The 16,230-nt window shown below is 52.3% G+C and overlaps 5 protein-coding genes across 5 annotated transcripts; 1 reads left to right on the forward strand and 4 right to left on the reverse strand.

The window, feature by feature from the left end:
• Positions 1–3,345: 3,345 nt before the first annotated feature.
• Positions 3,346–6,216, reverse strand: PFLUO_LOCUS1875 (uncharacterized protein; the record flags this gene model as incomplete). Its single annotated transcript, XM_073778958.1, has 1 exon — positions 3,346–6,216. One exon carries the CDS (start codon positions 6,214–6,216, stop codon positions 3,346–3,348), a length of 2,871 nt encoding a protein of 956 aa, XP_073635961.1.
• A 772-nt stretch (positions 6,217–6,988) lies between these two features.
• On the reverse strand, positions 6,989–8,443 carry PFLUO_LOCUS1876 (uncharacterized protein; the record flags this gene model as incomplete). Its single annotated transcript, XM_073778959.1, has 3 exons — positions 6,989–7,237; positions 7,293–7,400; positions 7,460–8,443. The coding sequence occupies 3 exons, from the start codon at positions 8,441–8,443 to the stop codon at positions 6,989–6,991; spliced, it is 1,341 nt and encodes a 446-aa protein (XP_073635962.1).
• Positions 8,444–8,655: 212 nt separating this feature from the next.
• Positions 8,656–9,987, forward strand: PFLUO_LOCUS1877 (bifunctional chorismate synthase/riboflavin reductase [NAD(P)H] aro2; the record flags this gene model as incomplete). Its single annotated transcript, XM_073778960.1, has 3 exons — positions 8,656–8,690; positions 8,747–9,108; positions 9,158–9,987. 3 exons carry the CDS (start codon positions 8,656–8,658, stop codon positions 9,985–9,987), a joined length of 1,227 nt encoding a protein of 408 aa, XP_073635963.1.
• A 1,709-nt stretch (positions 9,988–11,696) lies between these two features.
• PFLUO_LOCUS1878 (uncharacterized protein) lies at positions 11,697–12,207 on the reverse strand (the record flags this gene model as incomplete). The annotated part of the gene is made up of 2 exons (XM_073778961.1): positions 11,697–11,707; positions 11,766–12,207. The coding sequence occupies 2 exons, from the start codon at positions 12,205–12,207 to the stop codon at positions 11,697–11,699; spliced, it is 453 nt and encodes a 150-aa protein (XP_073635964.1).
• A 1,609-nt stretch (positions 12,208–13,816) lies between these two features.
• On the reverse strand, positions 13,817–15,874 carry PFLUO_LOCUS1879 (uncharacterized protein; the record flags this gene model as incomplete). The annotated part of the gene is made up of 3 exons (XM_073778962.1): positions 13,817–14,973; positions 15,029–15,327; positions 15,393–15,874. The coding sequence occupies 3 exons, from the start codon at positions 15,872–15,874 to the stop codon at positions 13,817–13,819; spliced, it is 1,938 nt and encodes a 645-aa protein (XP_073635965.1).
• Between the last annotated feature and the right edge of the window lie 356 nt (positions 15,875–16,230).

The raw sequence follows: 16,230 nt of genomic DNA on the forward strand, positions 1-16,230 counted from the left end.
GCATTCTTACAGGCGGATCGTGGACCCCAGGAAAGTTAACAGTCTGGGTGGGCTGATGCGCTAACAGCCCACCCAGGGGCATGTTCAGCAAATGCACGACGCTGTGGCCCTCTTGGCCCATGGCACGGACGGGGCCAGCTGCAGGGCCGAGAGGGATTCGTCTAGTTGCTCGCCAAACGTCTGAGCGCCCGTCTCCAGTGTCTGTGCGCTCTCCGACGTCATGAACGGTCTGGCCTCAGGCTAATTACCGGTCTTTTCGAGTTTCGAGTCGGTTAGTTGGGCAACTAGTAGCCATTCACTTATGTAGCCTGACTCCGAACGTCTTCAAACCGATCAAGGATGGAAGATTTGAAGAATACTGAAGATGGTGCACATGACCCATGAGCAGGTGGGATCGGGCTAATGGTCCAAGCGCAACCAGAATGACTAACCACGGCGATCTCATGGAAGTTCGATGTACAAAGAGAAACCAGAGACTCGTGAATATTGCTAGGCACCCTGTCCAGCTCCTTGTTAGACAAACAAACTGCGAGAGCAAACTTGGCTGCCTTCGTCAAAGGATGTTTGCTGCCGTGGTTGCCTGACCGACCTGGCAGTCCCAGAACTATATAACCTGTCCCTTCCCAACTCCCACTCTTCTTCCTTGCATCTACCGTCCAACCCACATAAACACTCTCTTTATATAAACCAGGCTGGCTTTAACTCTCTCGCCGTGATGCCCTTTTGCCCAGCTTCAAACATGATTGTTCTACTCAGCCATCCTACTCTGGGATCTTGCATGACAGAGCCTCTACTACGCTACCGCCGCCGTTATTGACTGTGTGATTGCAGACATGTGCCCAAAACAGGCACCGGGTAAGAATTAATAAATATGAGAGTACTGGCCTAAACTGACTATCTAATAGGCCTTGGAAGGTACTTAGAGACGATCCGATCTTCCGCTTCCTTACTTTTATACGGCGTCTGGAATGCTATCCTAACGCAGCAATTTCATGGATGGGTACATCACACGCCCTCAAGATAGACGTACTTTTCGCTCCGGATAGAGAGGGTCTGCCGCTCTCCTCGGCCGCCAAGGTGTCGCAGTTGCGGCAATACGCCAGAAGATGCGCGCCGCTACACGCGCAACCAATGTCAAGGACAAGAAGGAGGAAGCCGAGGACGCGGTTGCTCAGTCGACCCCCCAAAAGGTCCTGGCAGTGAGCAGCTCTCATTTGAGGCCTGTGTCAGGCCTCTATATTGTCAAGCCGTCAGCCATGTCGGCAGCAGCCTCACCCCTACGGTTGGAGGATCAGCTTCTAGTGATGAGAGCTCGACCTCAGGATATCGGCTAGCAGCGACCCGAGAAAACATTCACTGCCTCCCTTTGCTATTGGACTGCTTCACATGCCGAGACGATCCCTTAAGTGGGCTCAAACTCCTCACAAACGGCGCGGCGTGCAAACAGTGCGCCGGGGGGCATCGCAGTCGGCCCAGTGGATGGACGATGCGATCGAGGACATCGTCACGTACTCAAAACCTCGCTGTTGAGATCGCATGACTAAACATGACGACACTCCCTCGCCAAGAGCCGTGTAGATAGTTGAGATAACTTCATAACTTCCTCTCAATTCACCACATACACATTCATTCTCCAGGTCGTCAGCTTTTCACCCTCAAGACTCGCCAAATGAGTGCGTGCTGCCTTGGAAAACGCCAAAAGAGAATGTCCCTCGACAATCAGTCACTGTGGGACGTGTGGATGTGAGCTGGAGTTTTCTTGTATAAAGCAATTGCGCACTGCGCGAACATGACTGGAGCATGAGAGCGCTAGATTGCATTCGTGAATCTCGGCCGCCGCAGGGATGGTATAGGACATACATCCTAGTGGGGGATCACACAATCCAACGGGGCCTCGAGGTGAATAACATGCGCAAGCATCTGCCAGGGTACTGCGGCATGCATCAAGAGACGCTCAATATCGCATACTGCTTATGCGCAGCCATTAGCTGCGCCGACAGCTCATGTTCAGTCTCTCCTTCACTATTCGAAGATATTGCAAGCTCGTCCCTTGATCTGGCAATAGTCGATCTGACTAGGGATCATCAACGAACTGTTACGGTCCGACGGCCCTATCACGTGTATGTATCTTAGTCGGCTCTAGTTACTTCCCCGGCAACGGAGGTTGCCTTCCAATACAGCTTTATTACATCGTCACACACCAGGAGAGGTCTAGATCCAACCGTCGTGGACAGAACCGCATGGCGTGCCACAAAAAGCGCCTCATAGAGATAGACGACGACGGGCCACCGGTAGCTAAGAACACCAAAGATGCTACGAAGTTAACACACTCTCCGCGATACCGCGCATGGCTAGCTAGGTGTTTTAATTTCGAGATGGGAATCATGTGGATGTTCGGATCGACCTCGATTTTTGTGCTAGGTTTATGGAAATACAATTACCTCCTAATTTCTCTATTCATAAAAAGATGTATTAAATTTCCTCTTTGCTATATTACCCAGCATTCTTGCTCCCCCCCCCTTATCCCTGCTGCATGAAAATCCTCGGCCCTACACTCCGTGATTATTCTTGTCGTTGCGTTGCAAGGCTATGGAACGTATAGTGCGCCAAACTATTGCTAGCATGCAGTCAATCACCCAACGCAACGCGCACTGATTCGATAGTCAACTCCCAGGCGCGCTGCACCACGACAAATCTAGTCAAGGGCGCGGAGCTGACATGCATGCGACCCGGCCGAAGATCCTTGCACGGGATGGATGGACAGGTACGTACGGCTGATACCCACTGCGAATGCGACATTGTGCATGGGTGGTACCTGCGACCGCTGCTAGTGACCTATTAAGTTCTCATTGCGAAGTACTGTGATTTTCCCCAGCTACGGGGTTGCAACAGTACTGTAGGGTCCCTCCATAGGGGTTATTCTGGACGGAGATGTATCTCGATGTACCTTCTTGTTGCTGGGAGTACCATAAGTAGCAGCTATCCTACACAATAACCAATTGATCCCATTCTCAAGTACGGAAATGCTGTAGACTACGCAAAGCCAACTGGACTTAATAAATCATAAAATTCATTTTGTACTCAAGTACTAAGGTTATCTCTCTAAACAAGCGCCATCCCACACACAGACTCCACGGCGCAGCTGCACGGACTCCAAACAGAATTCATCAACCACACAGACAGATAGACAAACACACACAATCGTACACTAATCGAGGGGGGCAAAAGAACGCTGCAAGTATGGACATGACAGAAAGTAGCCAGAAAAAAACCAAGAGAAACCCCTCCCCAAGCAAGATATAGGTAGTAAATAGTAGGTAAGCTAGACGACACGGAGTGAGGCGGTTATGCGCTCACTTTCCGACGGCCAAGGCTTGCTGGTCCATCACTAAAGCTGCGACTTATCGAGCGCTCCGAGATATTGTCCAAGTCTCCAGCCGTGATATTGACGACCCGGAGTTTCTCGCGGGGCACAGTGAACGTAACCTGGACGCGACGGCCCTCTGCAGCACCTTCAACGTCCCAGTCATGGTCGTCTTCATCAATATCATAATTTCCATCATCATCATCGCCCAGGTAGCCCGGTGCACCGAGGAACATGTCATCGCGCGTCGACCGTGGGGTGGAGAAGACGTCGTTCGAGACACTTTTATTGGCTCCCCAGTCCCTGGCGCCCTGCTTGCGTCGGAAGAGTTCTGCCGATGCACTTACTGCTCTTCGGGGGGTGTTGAAGTTGGGATCATGGTCGTTGGCGCCTGATCCGATGATGGTGCTGCGGCGGTCGACGCCCGAGGCGAGCGGTGCGAAGCTGGCTTCTTTGAAGCTGTTTGTTCCGCGGCGGGTGAACGTCAAGGCTCGGCGCATAGTTTGCATCATCCAGTCGGATGCTCTGGGTTTGTATTCGCGTGGGAGTTTGGAGGGTGAGGATCCGCGGGATGGGATTGCGTCGTCGAAGAGGAGAGACTCGTTTTCGGCTTGACGTTGGATGACGGTCGTCTGAGCTGTGGAAAAAGAGTCGCCTGACAGGGAATTCTCAGATGGAGCTGGTAGCCCATCCAGATCGCTGTGCGTGGTTTCCCTGCTGGCAGTGGATGCCACAGCGAGGTGCTCGAACGAGCGGCCGCCGCTGCTTGTCCAGCTGAGCGGTCGTTCTGAGATCATAGCCCGTACCTGGGCAATATGACCGGCGGGCCTGAAGGATAGGAAAGAAGCAGCCGATGACTCGGACAGGGTTGTGGATGTTCGATCACTCTTGGCAGGAGAACTGCGGCCGTCGAGGTCAACAGACCCAGCATCCTTTCGCCGGCTGTAGAACGGACCCAAGCCCATGCCAAAGATAGAGCTTCGGGGCGTTGCAAAGGGATCTTCAATAAACGAATCTCCGTGCTCGCTCGGCTCGTGCCTTTCTCCGGGGGGTATTGTGGCCATTAGACGCTCCCGGAAGATTGCTTCATCCTCTTCACGCTCGTCAATCGGATGGATCTCGCTTGTTAGATCGCTACGTCGTCGATACTGCGTGGTCCCCGAGAGCCTGTAAGATCTGGCATTCATGGGTGGTTGATGGCCCTGCTTCGATGGATTGCCAGCATCCATGAGCAGCCCTGCTCTTTCCGGTGAACTTCCACCAGGATCCCTCCAGTTTGGCCGGCCGCCATAACCACGATTCCCTGTCCACGGATAGGCAGTAGCTGGGTCTTGCTTCTCACTCATATGGGAGCCTCGGATGCTGCTCGCCTGGAACGGATCATCTCTGCCCCAGAAGTGGGCGCGTTCGGCTCCCAGGGCCAAGTCCCGGAGTTGAGAGTCGCGCTTGCCCCGGACCATTCGTTTTCTCCAAAGCATCCACGCAAAAAACAGCAGGGTGATCAAGACGGGAATTCCAAACCCCAAGCCGAGACCCAGGCCAACTTTCTGCCCGTTTGACAGACTGCCGCCATCGCTTGATGTCGAGGCTGCCTGAGAATGAGCTTCAGGGTTTGTGTAGGAAGTGACCCAACTGTCCGTTTTCACGTTGTAGAGATAGACCTGCGAATTTTTTTGTGCGGTGGATGCGGCGCGTTTTGATGATTGTTTTGGGATACTGTACCCTCCAGCAATCATCATCACGCCGCCCGGAAGCATCGCTGCGGCATGTCCGAAGATCCCAGTGCCTTCGGGAAGACCCAATCCATTGGATGAGGGAATTTTCCAGCTCCAGTCTGTGCCACTATAGTTTTCTCCAAGCTCCAGAACTGCGAACTGCGGGTCCGCGGGGACACTGGTATCCCCTACCCAGCCTCCGAGCACAAACACCTTGCGGCCATCTTGCGAGAGCAGTGCGGTATGACCTGATCGAGGCTCCACCGTGGCCTGCCCACGAATGGCCAACTCTGCCCTTGACGTAGACTCTTTGTTCACCGAGACAAAACTCCAACTTTCTTGCGGTAGAGAAAACACGGCGAGTTCAGACATGTTCAGAAAAGCATTCTGGGTATGTCCACCGATAAGAAGGAAGTCCTGTTGCTTGTCTGTCGAGGCGGTCGAGTAAGTAGGTGACAGTGGGACAATGACACTGCCTGCCTCCGGGATCGGTGGTGCGCGGGCTCCAGTCGTCGAGGATTGGTAGTCGGTGCTATGAGGCCCTGTGGGATTCAACATGATTGTCGACTGGGAGTAGTTCGCCGCAGAAATCCAACTGCCATTTTTGCTGTTCAGGAACGGACACATCCCGCCGAACACAAAAATGCTGGCTTCACTTGTATTGGTCGTCGAGAAGGTAAACCCTGCCGCCAGGTAGTTTGGTCGGTTTGAGTCCGAGCTCAGAGACAGTCGTTCCCAAGTCCCATTGCCATTCGAACTGCGTTTCTGCGGGCGGAAGCGCCATAGATCCGGATTCGGAGAAGAAGGATGGCAGTCGCCGGAGTAGACTGCGATGGCACCTTGATCGTTGATGATAGGGATGAATGTGGAGGTCTCGTCATTGCTCTGGAACGGTGTTCGATCCAGCAAGGTCTTGTATGACGGACTGCCAGCATCGACGCTACTGGAAAGATTTAGGGAAAGGAATTCGGTTGCGCCTGTGCCGGAACTGCTAGGTTGGAGGAGATATGCGAAGGAGTCATTGTGTTGAGAGGAGAGGAAGAGCGAGGAGGGGGCGTAGGGCACGGCCGCGGAGGCGGGGTGTATGAGCGACAGTAGAAGCAAACGAAGCTTCTTTGGATGACGGTGGTGATTCATGGCGGGGCCGAATGGAACTGCGAGACACGTTCAAACGGGAATGAAGGGACGCATTCCAGGATCGACCAGCATGATGCGTGTGCCACGAGGTTGGCAGAGAGAGCTGTCTGCGAGGAATGAGAGGAAGATGTTCGCTAGGTGGCAAGTACCCAGATAAACAACGCGATCTGGGGGGGCTGAAGGCCTGGACTGGTGTGCGATCGAAGAAACCCAATCACGGAGGTGGTGTCGATTCATAGATTGCCGAGCGGGGATCAACACCGGTTGCCCGGGGCAACCCAGAGTATACACCGTCGGGTTTTATACGGAATACTCTTCCATATTAATGAATTGAGTGCCACAGACCTAGCGTGTTTTACGAGGCGAATTCTAACGGGTCGGTTTACCTGAAAGGTGCAACTCCTCTACTATGAGGCGCATTGAGGCGCCTTAAGTATGGGAGACTATCTTCTTCCCATGACCAGTCCCCTAAAGATCTAGATTTGGCAAACTGTTTTAACGCACACAGTGGCTGGATCCAGATAACAGTGTTTATCTCATTTTCCCGCGGAAAATTGGCATTCTTACGTTGGGCGTTGCATGCTTTGGCTCGGTAGCTAATTGTATGACGGCGCGTGTCATGTAAACAGTATTCTTGCCATGGGAATTATTTGGATGGGTGGTGAATCCAGTGTAGAGGGGGGTTCATTCCGACCGCTCTTCAGCAAATTCGGGCTCTCTATACACAACGGGTTATCGTACACATCGATCTTTATACAAAAAGACCGCCAGCCTACCCTCCAAGCAAGCCATCCAAGAACCCCGCTAGTTCTCGGATAAAGCCATCATCTTCATCTTGTGTTCCGTCCAGACCGCGTCGCAGAATCTCCGTCCACTGCGACAGCATAATCTCGTGTAGATGTCGTCCGTTGAGAGCCTCATGCACGCGAGCAGCCTGGTCAGATGCTATTGATGGGTCCGAGGAAACAGATATATGGCTTTCAATTATAGCGCCGTGCTTGAGGCTCAGAAATACGCGGGTCTGTGGATGGTGTCAGTACTCGAAAGTAAGGTACCGATGAAAGGGCAAAACTTACGGAAGATGGAAGGGTGGGTGGAAGCGGCGGTCGCTCACGAGGGTCTTCGTCGATGGGATATGTTGAGAAGGTGAATCGGGGAGTCTGTGTGTATTTCCACCCCAAGGACTGCAGGAAATAGGTTAGCGATTGCTCGTTTTCGTAGAAGGGCGAGGAATGAAACCCACCCGTAGCTCAGCAATGCCTTTCCAAATCTTGGGCACCTGCTCTCCCTGGATATCTCCAACCGTGCCGGTGACCCAACTGTCTCCAGCGTAGATCTCGGGTTCACTGGCATGCGCCCGGCGCGCCCGGAGGACAGCGTCTGAATGGACACCGTACAGCCGAGCAAACTCCTCCACCACGCTTTCAATCACGGCGGGAATGGAGAGGAAAGAATCGGCGAACGCAGAGGACACATTCCCGACGGGCGAGCGTACACTTTCCACGCCCTTGGCTTGGATATATCCGCGCGCCGGTGATCGCAAGAAGCGGCCAAGATCATGGATATTGGGCGAATCCAGCAGACATGTACCATGATGCAGGGCCCGGTGCCGGGTGAGCTTGAACGCCGACCCGGAGACCTTGCGGGATGGAGGCTCGCTGGGGCCCTTGGATGCGTCGTCGGGGGTCATCACGATATCGTGTCGCTCATTGACGCTGGTATTTGTTGCCCCGACGCGGTGCAGTGCGCGAACCACCATCTCGGCATGCTTGTTGCGCGTGAACGCGGTTCGCGGCGATATGACGCTGTAGTTGAGATTTCCCTCGTCGTGGAAAACCGCTCCACCACCAGACCGCCGCCGGACGTAGAGCGCGCTCTCGTCATCCGCTCTGGTCGTACCATTCTGGCGATCATTGTGCAGCAGGCGCAGATCTGTCTCCAGCCATGGGTTCTGGTTGCGCCCGATCACCACGCATGGCCGATTAGTGTAGAGGAATAGGATACTTGAGTCGTGTGGCGCATTTTCCAGGAGGAAATGCTCGATCGAGAGGTTTACGTACGGGTCCGTCGAGACGGATTGGTAGATCTGGTGCCGCGAGGACGGGCGGCCAGCGAGCTCAGCGAAGCGGTCGAGAGGGTATGAAGAGTTGTGGCGGAGCCAACGGAGCTTTGGAGATTTACCGCATAGTGTGCGAGAGGAAGACCATCCTCGCAGTTGCAGCAGCATTACTGACACAAGGTGCAACAAACCCAAAGAAAGGCGAGGCCGATAGTCGGATGCGCTAGTCCCAGATAGGAAGGGCTGGATGAGTCGAACTGGCGACTTTTTTTCGTTCTGATTACGCATTCTCCTGTCCTCCCTACAGTCGACTACAATCCCGTTGGGCTTCTTTCAAGGCCTTCCATTGATATAATCACCCTTTGGTACCATCACTCAACATGTCGCTGTGGGGTGACCATTTCCGGGTGACCACGTAAGATGCCTGGACCCGAACCCTCGCCGCAGGTGCTGACGCTCTTCATGCTATAGTTATGGCGAGTCCCACTGCCGCTCGGTCGGCTGCATCGTCGACGGATGCCCGCCGGGCATGCAGCTCACCGAGGACGACATCCAGCCCCAGATGACTCGCCGCCGTCCGGGACAGAGCGCCTTGACTACCCCGCGAGACGAGAAGGACCGCGTAGAGATCCAGTCGGGCACGGAGTTTGGGGTCACACTGGGCACGCCAATTGGCATGGTGGTCCGTAACGAGGACCAGCGGCCCAAGGATTACTGTGGCAGCACAATGGACCTGTACCCCCGCCCTAGCCACGCGGATTTCACCTACCTGCAGAAGTACGGCGTCAAGGCGAGCAGCGGTGGTGGCCGCAGCAGTGCTCGGGAGACCATTGGTAAGGCAGGCCTCTTAGTCGAAGATGGTGTACACTAATTCAAAGGCAGGTCGTGTCGCCGCTGGTGCCATCGCCGAGAAGTACCTCCGTCTGTCGCATAACGTCGAGATTGTCTCCTTCGTCTCGTCTGTGGGCAATGAGCACCTTTTCCCTCCGACTCCCGAACACCCCTCCGCCTCGACCAACCCCGAGTTCCTGCAGCTGCTCGAAAAGATTGACCGACAGACGGTGGACTCGTTCGCGCCGATCCGCTGCCCTGACACCGAAGCGGCCGCGCGGATGACCAAGGTCGTTGAGAACTTCCGGGATAACCATGACAGCATTGGCGGCACTGTGACCTGCGTGATCCGCAATGTGCCCGTGGGACTGGGCGAGCCATGTTTCGACAAGCTCGAGGCTAAGCTGGCTCACGCCATGCTGAGCATCCCTGCCACCAAGGGCTTCGAGATCGGCTCGGGCTTCGGCGGCTGCGAAGTGCCGGGCTCGATTCACAATGACCCCTTTGTTGCCGCTACCGCAGAGTCCGGGCCTCAGCGCTTGACCACCAAGACCAACAACTCTGGTGGTATCCAGGGTGGTATCTCCAACGGCGCGTCAATTTACTTCCGTGTTGCCTTCAAGCCGCCAGCCACTATCGGCCAGGCCCAGACCACCGCCACGTACGACTTTGAGGAGGGCATACTCGAGGCCAAGGGCCGTCACGACCCTTGCGTTGTTCCTCGCGCCGTCCCCATTGTCGAGGCCATGTCCTCGCTGGTTATTATGGACGCCCTGATGGCTCAGTACGCTCGTGAGAGTGCGAAGAACCTGCTACCGCCTCTGCCAAACACCGTGCCGACGAAACCTGCTAGTGCTCCCAACGGTGCGCCGGCCTCATAACGTCGGGTTCGTATCTTTTCGGGATGCTATATAATGGAGTTACGAAGAAATTAGACGTCATAAAATTTTTTTATCTGTTTGAGTAGGCTGGTTTAAATTAATCTAGATCTACTAGTCTCACGGAATGCCCTTATGGACATTTTCAGTCATTTCAAGTAGATATTCCTTGATCCTCAAATACCCACCATCAAAAGGCGATCCAAACTTGTTCATGTCGTTATGACCAGCATCAATTGCCATACATGAAGCGAGCTTGTGCGGTGGCGATGGAAAAGTCTTTTCGAAAAGAAAAAAAAACATATTAATAGAAGAATATGGATAATCGCAGTGGTTCTCTCACCTGTGTTGACGAGGCATTATTAGGTCTCTCATAAACAAAAACCGTTCGAAACTTTCCACCGAATGAAGAAAACCGCCCCAGGAGATCAACCAGCCAGCTTGCTTCCTTATAGCTATCGCTTTGCTCCTGGTCAGATCCCTTGAAAGCCGACACGAAACTTTGTAATCCCGAGAGTCTGGAGTCTAGCTCTGGTGTGCCCATGAAGAATATTTCCTTCGTTGAGAGGCTTATACTCCGAAGGTGGTGGATTGAAGTCTCTTCTCGTGCCGAATCGGAGTATAGTAGAGCCTGGGAGAGCCGTATCAACAAGGGACTAGTGAAAAGAGAACGAGGCATACACTCTTGACTACAGACCCCCCAACACTATGTGCGAAGAAAATCACTGGACGATCATGTGTCTAGATCATATCTGTCAGCAAAAAGTCAACGGCATAGATCCTATCCGATTTACATACTCCTGTAGACTCTCTCATATCCCAGAGATCAGAGACTAATTCCTCGGATATTTTCTGTAGAGAAGTTGTTCCAGGAGGTGCATTGTAACCCCAGGTATATATCCTGGTATGAGGAAGATCAGCTGGCAGCAAGTCTCGGAGCCAGTTTACGCCGTTGGATGCTGTCCATGATTTTTCGCGATGGCCGTTCAGTCCGTGGACTGCGACGATACTATTGTGTATTGTTAGCCAGGTCTGTGTTTTCTCTAAAGTGAGTGTGATCTATACTCGATTTGTGGGTCTGGGCCTGTATACAGTAGACCGAGGCCGTTGTTTTCAATGTTATTGTCTATCTCTTGGGACTGCCTTTGTCAATGAACTCGAAACGGCTTTGCAGGGGAAATGTATCATGGACTTACACTCGTTCTATGTTTCGTCTTGTTCCGTTTGAATGGCCAGTATAATTTCCTCGGCATTGTCTGACTGATAATCTAATAGTGAAAACTATACAAAATTCATCCTGTTAATTGCGGGGTTGTAGGTTGGCGAGGACGTTGGTTTCAGAATTGATTGTGATGTTTGCTGGATAAGCTGTATTTGGACATCTATAAAAGCGAGTCGATACCAGTCTCTCAATACGATTATAAACTAAGGCTTTCAGGTACCACTATCTCAATCTGTTATATTCAGGTGCCAAGAGAGTGGCCAGGGAAAGTATATACGAAAAGAAAAGAGATACTGGTCAAAATGCAAGGGATTATTATAAGACAACTGTCTAAGAAGCTCAAGAGCTTTCTATAAAATACACAATAGTGATGAGGTAATTTGCATCACAGAAGAATTGCAACAATGAAGTAGACATCACTCGGCCAATACTCATGAACCCTTTTCCAACTGGAGTGGAAAGCGAGTTGGTTTTCTCTTTTCACTGCCACCTAAAGGTCCACTTTGAAAAAGAGTTAGTATAATCATTCTGTAAACGAGATCCCACGTAGAAGACTTACACTGGCCAAGGGTGTAGCGATCGCTGTATCCACCATTGACCGGAAGGAGTCGCAGCCGGCCGCGGCCCTCATCGGTGCGGTGGATAGTCCGGCGGGAAGAAGGCTCCGTGAAACAAACGGTGCCATCTTCATCGAAGCGGTTCACCTCCCAGGCCTGGGGGTTGATGGACTCCTGGCAGAGGAAATCGGCGAAGTTGCAGTTGATGTACCGCGAAGTCTCCTGGTTCTGCACCCAAGAGCCAGGGCCGTTAGGGTTGTCCAGGATGAGCCAGCCCTGGCTGTCGTCTGCGTTTAGGGCCTGGAAGGTGAGGTCCTCCACGTCCTCGAGGGTCAGGACCAAGTTGTCGCTTCCGTAAGGCCGAATCGTCCAGGGCCCGGTGGTGTGGGCGTAGATCTGGCTGGCCAGAGTGGCGAAGAGGACGGCAGTGGAGGAGAACTTCATTGTGAAAGTTGGAAGAGGTAGTTGGAAAAGTGGAAGAAGAGAGGAAGAGTAGAGAAGATGGCTTGGAATGATTTGATTCTGGTGAGAACAATCGGGGAGTAACGAAGCCATTAAATATTGGGAGAAATTACTGTTTGGTGATCCCTCAGTCAGATCTACAGTGTTCTGGGACAGTACCTAGGTTCTATTGTTCGATCAACACGAGTAGTTCTGAAACTACTCCTTGCATGCCCTTACCCATATCGGGATATTCACTGTCTCAACCCGCGAGGGTTAAGCAACTTAAAAGATCTTTCACCCAATTATGTGTTCTTATTGTGTACTTTCATGCATGTAAACAAAAATAATTGGTTCCCAGCCTCAGTCACCCGTCGCAACGCTCGTGATAGTTAGATGATCGACTCCGACCACCAACCCGGCACCTGGGCAACCAACCGGGGCAACCCACTGGGGATTACTGTCCGCTTCATACGCCAGGAGTGATTGTACAATAGTTTCATGCCATTTTCCATAGCCTAGTCCAGAGTGGTCCTTCCGTCGGCGTCTCGCTGCTCGGTCCCTACACCAGCCTCGAGAAGCACCTCCACAATATGTTCATATCCATTAACAGCTGCGATGAGCAAGGGTGTCATCTCTTCGGCCCTTTTCAAAGAAAATTCGCTCTCATAGCTCAACAGCATGTCAACAACTGCTAGACGATTGGCGCCAGCCGCTCTATGTAGTGCTGTAGAACCATTCGAGTCCTTCGAAGATGGATCGGCACCATAGTTGAGAAACGCCTCCACAGCAGCCTCCTCACCATTCTCAACGGCCTGAGAAAAGGCACCTTCAGTGATATTTCAATGGAAGGACCATAGTTGATGATTAGCTAAACTGCTTCACCCTCTTCAAACGCCGCCCAATATAAGGCAGTGTGGCCGTCCATGTCCCTGCATGATACTTCCGCTCCGGCATCCAGAAAAAGCTTAATGACTGATGTATAGCCCATGGCGGAAGCAGTGCGCAAAGCTAAGCCACCTTGATTGTCTATTATTGACTGATCAATACCGGCATCGAGAAGCAGCCTCGCCACCTTTCATGATCCATTGTCGCTGCCAGGTGCAACACTGTTTCTCCGAGAATATTTGGGGTCTGCAAGGGAGCACCACAGGCCAGTAGACGCTTGAATATGGCGTTATGGCCTTTTTTAACAGCCCAATGAAGTCACGTCCAACCCCTATCGACCATGGCCTTAATGTCCGCTCCATTATAAAGTAGCACAGTTAGCGACTGCTCGTGTTTTTAGCTGCCCAGTGTAAGGAGGTCCGGCCAAAATTGTCTTTCACGTGTACTGGAGCATCGGCATCCAAGAGAAGAGCAATTATCAGTGGATGGTCTTGAGCAACTGATAAATGTAAGGGTGTCACTTCGCAGTGATCAGAGATGGATGGATCTGCTCCCTCGTCTAGCAGGCGCGTGGTTTAACTAGAGCTACTGTATACTTCCAAGACAATTCACTCTAAAAGTGCACAAGAGATGATTCGTCTCTGAGAACATCCTGAATTGCAAAGAAATGAAATGAGGTAAAAATAACTATAAAGTCTAACCATCGAATAAGATCCACTACCTGCTAATTTTGAGCCATTTTCTTCTCGAGCCATGCCGGAATCGCGGGCTTGCTCTCCCAAACTGATTGCCAGTTCTTCTGGTCAGGTCGGGATGGCAAAGCACACACAGCGGACACGAACCAGCAGACTTGGCCAGCAGCCAAATTCATTTGCAATGACGGTAAAAGTGTACGCCCATGAATGAGGTTCGAGTTAGGATCTGCCAGCACGTTTTTCCCTTCTCGGGCAATTGTTGACTGCAGTTCGACAATACCAACAGCGCCTGCAGAGGAAACAACCAGGGCACTGAGATTATCTTCCCTTATCCCCTCATCCGCTTCTCCAGTCATCGGTTTTAGCATGCGTCCATTGTCGCTGCGGCACCCATAGATCGCGAAAGCGCCTTCCGAAGTTTGCAGATCACGTCCGGTGTGCACATGATGGGCACGTAGATGCCAGTTCTCGTATTTCCCTGTCAATGGGATCAAGGTTGTCTCTACTTCCACATCTGGCCATGGTTTCCAGCTCGATACCAGAACAGGTGGCCCATTAGGGTCTGGTTCCTCAAATCGGGCGTCGAGCGCTAGTCTTCGTGTCTGCCAAATCTCGCCGCCATCCTCAGACAGTGCAAGCATGCTATCTGGTGCGTGCTGCTCTAGCATGTAAGAGCCTGTGGGCACAGAATACCCGAAGGCTGCACTGTAAGCAAACTTTCCATACTTTGCCTGCGTCGCTTTCAGCGGATAATGACATGCTTGCCCGGAGGACAATAGGAATGAGTGTCCACCCTGACGAACGATAATGTGCTTGGGGTACTTGAGAACTGCAATCTCGGGCAGTGCGGCGCTTGGGTAGGGCTCCTCTGTAGCGGACCAGAAAGGATGTGTTTCTGGCAGTGCCAATGGGATGAATGCGAGACAGCACCAATATGGTGATCCCGGAGAATTATAGTTCTCTGTCAGATATGTGTTGGCATACGAGTACCCTAGATTCAAGGTGCCGTCGCTGCTGAAGATGTCCTCTTGTGTTGACCACCATCGAAAATGACGGAGCAGGATACCCTTAACAACGCCCCACGTCAAAGGCGCCGGAAGATCAACGTCTGCGAACCCCAGAGCGCCCCAGAAGCCGACCATTGCAAAGCGATAGGTCATTGATCGTCCGAATGGGATTGAACTTCCTGTGGTGGTTGATCAATTAGCTTTATTCCAGTCATGAAACCCTCCAAGACGTACCATCAGGGTCGAAGTAGTGTACAAAATCTTTAGCAAAGTCTCTGGCCCGGCTGCGATATTCCTCAGCTCGCTTGGAGTCAAAATCTCCTGCTAATTTGGCATAAATCAGTTGCAGGAACTGAATGGCAAAAGATCCAGAGTAATAGTCCATTTGGTGATGGCTCTTTGGGCCATCGTTGCTCCAACCGCCACCAACATGGAAAGTGTCCAAATGATCCATGTCAGCCTCAATGCGCGATAAAGAGTATTCCGCTCCATTTTGTCTGAGACCAAGATTCGCGAAGACACGGAACCACAGCCTGCAAATCAAGCCACACGTTAGCATCAATATTCCTTGATCAAATCAGACTTGACCACAACATACCAGTTAGTGTTGGGCATTTCACGCGCATTGATGCTATTTAACCACTTTGCCACATTGGTTTTCTGCTTATCCGTCAATGGGTCCCAGAAGACATGAGGTGCCACGGCCAATGTAAACCCAATGGGACACATTTCGACCATGCGCTGATCAAGATCTTCAATATCACCCCAGAACTCGGGACTCTCTGGGTCTGTGCCATTAATAATACCTTCTCTCCAGAGGGCAGCCTCGGGGTATTCGTAACCACCAGCTAGCAAGGATGCTAAACCCCAAAGTGGCCGCGCATACCCCTCAATCTGCGCACCGCCCTCGTCAAACCGAGTGGTGGACGACCCTATCTTGATGCGACTGCTGCCCGGGGTAAAATGAGAGACGAGAGGGTCGAGAATGGCGCAGCATGCATTTTGAAAATCAGATCTTGATTGAAATGGTGATGCGCTGAACGCCTGGGGAGGCGTTTTGCCGTTGGCCTGGACAGACATTGGCGAGGATTTGGAAGGGAATTTCTTGCAGTTGACGAGTTTGACTGACCGTTAAAGTCTGGCGACTGTGTCCCCAGGTTAAATGAGAAACACCGTCGGCTCTTTTCCCGATCACTCTTTCAGCCGAGAATGACGGTCAATTTCGACCGATCGGCTGCAGCGAGCGCCCCACGCGTGAGTTCACTACTGACAAGGATTAGGTCTTTCCACGCGTCGAGCCTGTATCGGACACATGTCCGCAATCTAGTGACGGATTTCGCATAAAGTAGTTCATTCTAGACTTGTTGAAGCATGCCGTGGGGGTTCAGCGGCTGAAGTGGCTCTATTTAGCCGGGGTGGGAGGTCGGGAAAGAACC

Source organism: Penicillium psychrofluorescens (genome assembly GCF_964197705.1).
Source record: "Penicillium psychrofluorescens genome assembly, chromosome: 1".
NCBI lineage: Eukaryota > Fungi > Ascomycota > Eurotiomycetes > Eurotiales > Aspergillaceae > Penicillium > Penicillium psychrofluorescens.